Raw genomic sequence first — 9,637 nt, 5'->3', positions numbered from 1 at the left:
GAGCTTTATCAAAAAGCTGTAACATGTCTCTAGAACAGACATAAGGCAAAATAATCACTAAGTAAAGGTGTAACAAAATGTCTCTAGAATAGACATATGGCAGAAAAAAAAAAATCCCGTGTCCAGGGCTCTTTGTGGCATTGCCTCAGATGTTGAACTAAATTTGTTGGGTCAAGGCACAGCCCTAATTTTATTGCAATATTGTAATCAAACTAACATGATATAAAAGGAACAATCTGACTACTTTTTATAACTTTATATTACCTCAAGGCCTCATATGTAAATAAAGAAAAGAGAAATGCAGTATCAACCAAATGACATTATAGTTTTATGCATGCCAGAAAAATGTCAGTTTTAACTTTGAGAAAATTGAAGTTTCTATGCAGTGAAAGCATTATATTTCGTAAAGAGTTGTTAACTGTAGCAATGGTTTGAGACGTGTGGTGTTCAGGCAGTGTAATGTGTTGCTTGGCCAAATAAATCACTGTTAATGGGTTATGATAGAAAATGGAAGAGTTATTTTGCTTCTGTTGATGATAATACATGCAGATGAACTAACACTACAATGATGACGGATCTTGACCTCCGGCTAGAGGTCTTCTCAGGTCCTAAAATCTGTACCCGACCCGAATCACTTCTTGCCCGAACCCGACGTGCATAAATTAAATAAAATAAATAACTAGGAAAAACCAGACCCGAGACAGACCCAAAGAAATTAGACCCGAGTCCGACTGGACCCGAACGTAAACAGCATTGACTGTGCACAGCCTGCAGCCCCGGAGTCAGTCAGGAAAATCCCAGTGTCCTGCTGACTGATTTGGCCGCTTCTCCATTACTTTCATTTGTTTAACATTTATTTAATTTTGTTATTACTTTATATTATTGCCTGCCTGATGGATACAAGTTATTTCTGAGTTCGGCTTTCAGTTGTGACCAGTGGATTTGAAAAATAAACATGATAGTTTGATGATAAATTAAATCGATAGCTTTTCATGGCTAATCTAAAGCATAACTAATGATCATAGCATAATTCATGGCTTAGCTAGTGTTGTCTGCAACCTAATCTCCGGCGAAAGGCTTCTGCACACAAAAAAGAAAAGCCCTGGCTGCATGAATACGCAGCGTAATAGCGCGAGTGGATTTTCCTGATGGATCTCAAATCTATAAGATGGATTTCTGTTGGCGAGGTTACAAACATATGCTCCTTTTCTATGTGCGTTCCTCACTTAACGCGAACGTGCAAGTACACATCCGGGATAGTTTAAAAGAATTCGGGTCTTATTGGGTCCATTTGAAAAAAAGCACACTTATTTTAAATTACCAGAGGCCGCCAATACCGAACCCGACCCGTGTCCGAGGCACTCAGAAATTTTGGACTCTAACCCTCTCGGGTCGGACCTCGGATTTTCGGATCCAAGTGGACCCGTGAAGACCTCTACCTCCGGCTGCTCACAATGCATTAGGAATTTTTTATATTGTTGCAATGTTACTGTCCAGTGCAACTTTAATTCTCAAATGCTTCTGGGCGAATTAAACAGAAGAACACCATTGACTCACTCCACACGGTCTCCTGTTTTTCAGACATTGACGTGTTTGTGCTGTTATTGCAAACGTTGGCTAAATCAAGTTCCTTGATGTTTCCGTATCTGATCTCAAGCTTATTTGAGGCTTAACCTCTTTTGTCAGCTGACCTGATAAACAGATAAAAGATGTGGGGTTTTGTTGAATTAGCTTCTGAGGATATCTGAGGAGTTTAACTTTCTGCTTAAAGCCACTTCAAGAGAGATTTTCTGTGAAATCCTACAATTAAGAAAAGACAAGTTTATCAGGGTTTTTAATCCATTTGCCTTGTGTCAGCTTTTGTTAACGATGAACAGTTTTCTACATCGGTAAACCGTGAATGAACAACTGAAGATAGCGGCTTTTGTTAAATAGTGTGCATTACATCGTTGCTCTTTGTTGCCAGTAGCTTTGCTTGTTTTCAGAGCTCTCCATTCTTGCAATGAACTGAAACATTTGTTAAATGTGTGGGAGTCTGTCTTGGCAGTGATAGAATAGGCAGAGGTCCCAAGGTAATAGACATGCTTCTTTAGAAATCATGATGAGAGAGACTCATTTTAGCAAAAAGCTTTTTCGTGATGACCTGTTTGTCAGGAAAGAGGTTATTTTCTGGCCAAGAGCTATTGTATTGTCCAGATCTTGACCTTGCTTGTTTGTAAGACCAGTTACTTTATGGCTTGTTTGTGTGTAAAACATCCTTGTAGTGCACCGAAAAGATTATGTTGGGAAATTTGAAAACTGTCTGACACGACAACATTTATCACTGTTGGCTGGCTTCCAAGGATTGTAACTGTGTCTGTCACAGTGTGTCCACACTCCTTTCACCAGCCAGTCACATTGAAACGATCTTTCTGGCCTCTGACGTTGCAAGTTCTGATGCCATGAAAATTAGAAATTTAAAATAAGTTGACCTTGCTGCTGCCTTCAAGCAGGAGGTCTCTCGTCACAAACACTGAGCAAAACTAACACCACACTGTCCTTCCTTATCTTTTCAGGGTGAGCTCGGACCGCAGGAAGGAGAAGTCCAGGGATGCGGCGCGATCTCGCAGGGGAAAGGAGTCCGAGGTGTTCTACGAGTTAGCACACCAGCTCCCCCTGCCACACAATGTCACCTCCCACCTGGACAAAGCCTCCATCATGAGGCTGGCCATCAGCTACCTGCGCATGAGGAAGCTACTGAGCTCTGGTCAGTACGCTCACTTGAATATTTTCATCTACATACGCAAAATAGTTAAACCGCATGCAAAAGGGAATCAAAACATTGCCACCAGTAGATATTGTAAACAAATATTGTAAAAGCTGAGCTGATGAACAGGAAAAAACGTGCAATCTGCACTGTCACTGGGGCAGAATCCTCAAATAGTAGGGTTAGGTATCGTGTGAATTTTATCAATTCCGATTCTGCTTATCGATTCCGATTCTTATCGATTCCCAGTTTCGATTCCGATGTAGTTTAAAAAAATAAAAATAAAAAGAATTCAAACATTTAGATATCAAACATATTTATTCTGTCTCTCTTTTTGCAAAACATTTAGTTGCAACAGAATACCATGAACAAAAATCAGCAGGCTACATAAAAACTGGACTTGATTAAGAGCTGTTTGTGTGCAAAAAAGAGCTGCACAATTCTGGATAAATTTGAGGTTTTTTATTTTTATTTTAAATAAATAACATTTTATGAATTAATGATTCAATTACTCACTTAAGATTTACTTGTTTCATTAATGGATGAATCAGTGTGTTTGAATGAATCTCTTGAATGAATGATTCAAAGACATACATTTTTAACAGCTCCTTTTCGCCACTTACTGGCGTAACGACATAATCGATTAATCTTTATTTGAAACTTCAAATTGCTTTCAAAAGGTGATATACTCCATTTTAGTCGATACCGTACAGTACACCGTGTTTATCCAAACTATAAACTTTTATCCCTGTACTTCTGTGATTTATTTGAGTGATTGTAACAGAAATAATGATACTGTGTGGTTGAAAAGACTCTTTGTGAAGCCGTTTCATACATATACATGACAGCTGCTCTCTTCAGGTCAGCGGCAGCGCAAACGCATTTTTTATGTTCAAATCACACAGGGACGAACAGAAAGTTGATCGCACACAAAGGTTTAACAGCTGAATCGTTGTCATTTAGGAAAGATCACGTTGGCGTTTGAATCGTGTTCGCGATCTTTAACGATGTTTAATTAAAAGTGCTTTGTCATGTTGGTGGTGACACTTCTCTTGCAACATGTTAGCTTATCACAAATATTATACTTAAGTTACTTGCTGATCGCAAGTGTAGCCAACCACTGGAGCGCTTAGAATAGTGAGGAAGGTCCTGGCAGATCGCAGAGTCGGAGTCCTCACAGATGGAAAAAAAGAAAAGATGCGCGCACAGGAATCGATAGGCGGAATCGGAATGTTCATTTTACAAAAAGTATCCAATTCTGGAATTGGAACCGATTTTCAATACCCAACCCTATCAAAGAGTGCATATTAGTACTAATATGTACCTTTTAGATACTAGTATGTTCTAGGGCTGCATGATTAACTGAAATTGCAATATGGCTTAGTATGGTTATCAAATTGCAAAAGCTGTGATTTAATTAAATAAATGTTCATTTACACTCAAGCAGCTCATAATCCAGTGTTTTCAGTGTCTTGAAACAGCCCTGTTTGCAGTAAGTGCTGCTCCACACAAACTCATCTCTGCATCTGCTCTGACTTTGGAATGTGTTACGGCCCATTTTAATAGGGTGCGAGGCGAGCGAGTGGTGGTAACGGGATTCCGACCACAGCCAACAGATCACCAAAGACAAATAACAGTTTTAAATAATTTATTAAATAAGAGTGAAATGAATGAAAGGAGCTTTTAGCTTCGGAGAGGCCCAAGGCCAAAATAATAAACAAAACCACTAATAAAATAAAGAGAAGATTTAGATGGCCTAATTATAAAGAAAAGTACAAATGAACTTCCCTAACTCCCTAAACAAAAACACATCGCAAAATTAGGTCAAAGTAAATGGCAGACCCCTCCTATGCTCCCAGGATTTTCTTAGAATATACAGAATAAATCACATGTAGGAAGAACCACGAACAGTAACCACAAAGCGGTTGGTGATCTGTTGACGGAGACGGAATCCGGAGCTCCTCACGCCACAGAAGCAAACGCCAAAGTGAGCTCGCCATGGGTTGGTAGCGCCGGCCTTTTTAAAGTCATCCGCTTCAGAATCCACCAATCACGTTCCTTGATGAACAGCCAATACCTGCACACAAGCACCAGTACACAAAACAAGACCCACACAAAAATAACAATGCCGGGGATCGTAACAAATGTTTATAACATGCATTTGAGAACACATTTTCCCGAACTTGCAATGAGAAGCACTTATAAACCCGCTATTGTCAACAAAACTAAATCTTTCTTTCCTTGCGTTTATAACAAGTACTAATATGGACCTTATCTTCCCTTCAAGGGTGCATAATAATACTAGTATTTATTTTTTAGGTACTAAAATGTACCCTTTTGAGAGTACTGGCCTAGTGGTAAACTGTTGTAACTGTCAAGATACTATATTTTCTGACAGTGTGTAGGAAACTTAATGTGCTGCTGTGACCATGCGCTTATTAGATTGCTAAATTATGTTTGGCTTTGCAGATGATGAAGAGAAGGAAAATGAACTGGAGTGTCAGCTGAACAGCTTTTATCTGAAGGCCCTGGAGGGTTTCCTCATGGTCCTGTCTGAAGATGGAGACATGGTTTATCTCTCTGAGAATGTCAGCAAGAGCATGGGCCTCACGCAGGTAGCTAAATGTTTTTGTTCTTTGCTGTTTAGCTTTAAGGCTTAAGTTGTAGCTAACTTTCTCTGCCATCTTTTCTTTCAGTTTGATCTGACTGGTCACAGTATCTTTGAGTTTTCACACCCATGTGACCATGAGGAGCTGAGAGAGATGCTGGTCCATAAGACAGGTAAGTCACACATGCTACACTGCAACATTTTCCCGCAGAAATATACACCAGCCATAAATAGTAAATGCATTAACTGCATTAATTTTTTGTCCATGTTTAGGATCCAAAAAGACCAAGGAACAAAATACAGAGCGCAGCTTCTTCCTGCGTATGAAGTGCACACTCACTAGCAGAGGGCGGACTGTCAATACCAAGTCTGCTACGTGGAAGGTGAGATGCTGTCTGAATGCTAACAAAGTTTTCTCAGACTATCACTAATCTGTTGGTATATAATTTCCCCCTAGCATTACTTTTTCCTGGTATATTTTTGTTTTAAAAGGATAAGATTGCCTTACCCTGATTTGCTCATTTTAAATGGTTCATTCATTTTGGTGACATTGAAAGCATACAGAAAATTTAACGAGGAAGAAGGAAAGAAAAACTGTCTTGAGTCTTATTGTGCACAGAGCATCCTTATAGTAGTTATTTATGACACATCTGCTATAAAAAGACTTTGAACAGAAGTTTTCCCCTTCTCTCTTCTGATACAGGTTCTTCACTGCGCTGGTCATGTCCGTGTTCAGGAGCGCGGCGAGGGTTCGGGAGACTCTGGCTTTAAAGAGCCTCCTCTAACCTACCTTGTGCTCATCTGTGAGCCCATTCCTCATCCCTCGAACATCGAGGTGCCTCTGGACAGCAAGACCTTTCTTAGCCGCCACACTCTGGACATGAAGTTCTCGTACTGTGATGAAAGGTTAGCAGGAAGATGTGATGGCCTCATATTCACCTTATTTTGCAAAGTGCATGAAAGCTATTTCCTGTGATGTGCAAGACTTCCGATTTATTAACCACTATAGGTAAATAACTAAAAGGTTAAAAAACAAAGTGCAGTAAATGGTAAAACTATTTGTGCTACAAACCAGTGCGTTTATGATTATCATAATAGATTATATTGCAAACTTGTATATTTTGTTATTTTAAAGCAGCATAAGACTTTAAATTAAAAAAATAACTGAAAAATAAAAATAAAGCGAATGAAATCGGAAGCCTTGCACATTAAAATTACAAATGGCTGTTCCTGCTCTTATGTAAAAAAAAAAATAGCATGGATACATCAAACAGAAAAAAAAATATTTCCCCCGGATTATGTAGACAGATTGGCGCAGAGCTCCTTTTCTTTCTTTTTGTTTTGTTGAAGTGTAAATGGTTTGGCCTGCCCCACTTTATTTCCCCATTTCTTTTTTTTTCTTTTTTTTAAAAATGTATTTGGGTTTGCCTTGATGGTATATATGCCTAGCAATGAATACTTGTGTGTGCCTACCAGTTGCTGACATCTCTTTGAATAAAAGCAGTTCTGCAGAACAAGTCTAGTAGGCCAAAGCACAAAAGTCTGTGTTCTGTACTTTTACAAATGTTATTAACACCACCTAGTGGCAGAAGTAGTATTATTATAAACCGGTAGTATTATTATTATATTTTTTTTATTGCTTTGCTGAAGGCGTAACAGGGCCTCAGTTTCGGCATCACTAGAGATGCAGATAAATATTTCCCCCGGATTATGTAGACAGATTGGCGCAGAGCTCCTTTTCTTTCTTTTTGTTTTGTTGAAGTGTAAATGGTTTGGCCTGCCCCACTTTATTTCCCCATTTCTTTTTTTTTCTTTTTTTTAAAAATGTATTTGGGTTTGCCTTGATGGTATATATGCCTAGCAATGAATACTTGTGTGTGCCTACCAGTTGCTGACATCTCTTTGAATAAAAGCAGTTCTGCAGAACAAGTCTAGTAGGCCAAAGCACAAAAGTCTGTGTTCTGTACTTTTACAAATGTTATTAACACCACCTAGTGGCAGAAGTAGTATTATTATAAACCGGTAGTATTATTATTATTTTTTTTTTATTGCTTTGCTGAAGGCGTAACAGGGCCTCAGTTTCGGCATCACTAGAGATGCTGATATGGTTGTTGGAGATTTTTTTTTTGTTTGGTTTTTTTTTTTTTTTTACTTTTCTGTTGTACGTGTATGTAGTATCTACATACTATAATAACTAGTTACTATCCCTGAGCTCACCTATAAACTGCAAAACAAAAAGAAAACCGAAATAAACACAATTGAAAGCTATATAGTAATAGTTATTAATAATATAAGAAAAAAAAAACTAATTAACAGAATTACTAAAACCTTAAACTAAAATTTAATTTAACACTGAAAATATAAAAATAAGTTACAAATTCAAAATTTTAATAAATACAATCATAGTATATGAATAATACTAAATATTTTTAGTGTTCGAAACCGTTTTTGAGCAAAATTGTTACAGCTGTAGATTAGACATGTTTGTGAATTACACCGTTTCTCTTGCACTTAATACTACATTACACACATATGTGATCTAGACGCAGAGGTGAACTCAATGTAAAGGCCCAGCTGCCATAAATTCTTTGGCCACAAACAGTGAATACACAGAAATCAGCATTCTTGTTCACATTAAGACCAAATGCATGGTGTTGCGAGAACTAAAAAATGGGTTACAGAACAAAGAAGATTGAGACCCCTGTATTAGACGTCTCCTATCCAGATCACGTTGAAGTGGCAGTTGTTTCAGCATGTAGCTATAATTGCATACTAAATCCTCTCACTCACTCTTTCCCGAAGGATCACAGAGCTGATGGGATATGAGCCGGATGATCTTCTGAACAGGTCTGTGTACGAATACTATCATGCCCTGGATTCAGATCACCTCACCAAGACACATCACAACTGTGAGTGCCTGGACAGAATGCATACCGGATCATGATAGAGGTTTCACTTTAACGTGCAAAACTGTTACAAAAGATGTCTTGTGGAATACTTCTGATTGGAGAGTGTTGTTTTTTCCAGTGTTCGCCAAGGGCCAGGCCACCACAGGCCAGTACCGCATGCTGGCCAGGAAAGGTGGTTTTGTGTGGGTGGAGACTCAGGCCACCGTTATCTACAACCCCAAGAATTCTCAGCCGCAGTGCATTGTGTGCGTCAACTACGTTCTCAGGTACAAATCCAGTTTGGTCACATCTTTAGTGGACCAGTGGTTTTATAGAAGCAAAATATCGTGAAAAGTTCTTTGCTGTATTTAGTGTGTATACAAATGTGTCTGATCATAATCCAACTTTACCATTCTGTCCCGTCCAGTGGCATTGTGGAGGGGGATGTTGTCCTGTCCTTGCAGCAGACTGAGACAGAGCCCGAGGCTGAGGAGAAAGAGAACCAGGAGATGGAAGATGAGGCCTCTGAGGTGGACATACTCAAACTCTTCAAGCCAGAAAGCCTCAAGTGTCCCGTGGAGAGCTCTGATCTTTATGACAAGCTGAAAGAGGAGCCTGAGGCTCTTACTGTGTTGGCGCCTGCTGCAGGAGACACCATAATTTCTCTGGACTTCAACAACTCAGGTGCTTCCTGAAGGATGGTTACATGTTTAAATGGAACATATGAAGCTTTGCTCACTTTGATTTGCAGCAAATGTTTTCAATGAGAGCTGATAGTCAGAGGTGGCATGTGCAAAGACCATATATTCTCCTTCTCATTATTCTCATCTTGTTTAATCATAGATGATATTCCTGCAACTTACATGAGCGCTTCCCCTCCACAGTGTTCATTTTTAGTGTCAAAAAAGTGTAATTGTCAAAATAAAGTGACATTTTTAACAGCAGCGAAGTTCAATAGCTGTGGCTCGTTGTGCAGCCCACCAGTATTGCAAGGCAACCAGAAGTTGAAGAAGAACGTCTACTAGCGACTGACAGCTCATACACTTCTGTTGAAAAGTTTGGGGTTGGTAAGATTTTTGTAATGTTTATCCCAAAAAAAGTATCTTATGCTCACCAAGGCTACATTTATTTATTCAAAAATCAGTAAAACCAGTAATGTTGTGAAATATTTTAATTTAAAATGACTGTTTCCTATTTTAATATATTTAAAAATGTAATTTATTCCTGTGATAGCAAAGCTGAATTTTCAGCAGCTGTTAATCCAGTCTTCAGTGTCACATTATTAGGGCCCGAGCACCGATGGTGTGAGGACCCTATTGGAATTGCTCCGTTTCTTATTAGGGCCCGAGCACCGATGGTGTGAGGACCCTATTGGAATTGCTCCGTTTCTTATTA

General features: G+C 38.9%; 1 protein-coding gene across 1 annotated transcript in view; it reads left to right on the top strand.

Annotated features, from left to right (window-relative positions):
• The first annotated feature begins 2,541 nt into the window (after positions 1–2,541).
• LOC107716490 (hypoxia-inducible factor 1-alpha-like) overlaps positions 2,542–9,637 on the top strand; it is a 9,764-nt gene continuing 2,668 nt past the window's right edge. The window contains exons 1-8 of the mRNA XM_016522969.1: positions 2,542–2,746; positions 5,216–5,361; positions 5,443–5,527; positions 5,628–5,737; positions 6,058–6,260; positions 8,157–8,263; positions 8,382–8,529; positions 8,670–8,926. Of these exons, the coding sequence (XP_016378455.1) occupies positions 2,698–2,746; positions 5,216–5,361; positions 5,443–5,527; positions 5,628–5,737; positions 6,058–6,260; positions 8,157–8,263; positions 8,382–8,529; positions 8,670–8,926 (1,105 nt within the window). The 5' untranslated portion in view covers positions 2,542–2,697. The remainder of the gene's footprint in view (positions 2,747–5,215; positions 5,362–5,442; positions 5,528–5,627; positions 5,738–6,057; positions 6,261–8,156; positions 8,264–8,381; positions 8,530–8,669; positions 8,927–9,637) is intronic.

This window comes from Sinocyclocheilus rhinocerous, unplaced genomic scaffold, assembly GCF_001515625.1.
Source record: "Sinocyclocheilus rhinocerous isolate Xijiao unplaced genomic scaffold, SAMN03320098_v1.1 scaffold4678, whole genome shotgun sequence".
NCBI lineage: Eukaryota > Metazoa > Chordata > Actinopteri > Cypriniformes > Cyprinidae > Sinocyclocheilus > Sinocyclocheilus rhinocerous.
The sequence above is the reverse complement of the archived record's forward strand: the minus strand, read 5'-3'. Positions and strand labels throughout refer to the sequence as shown.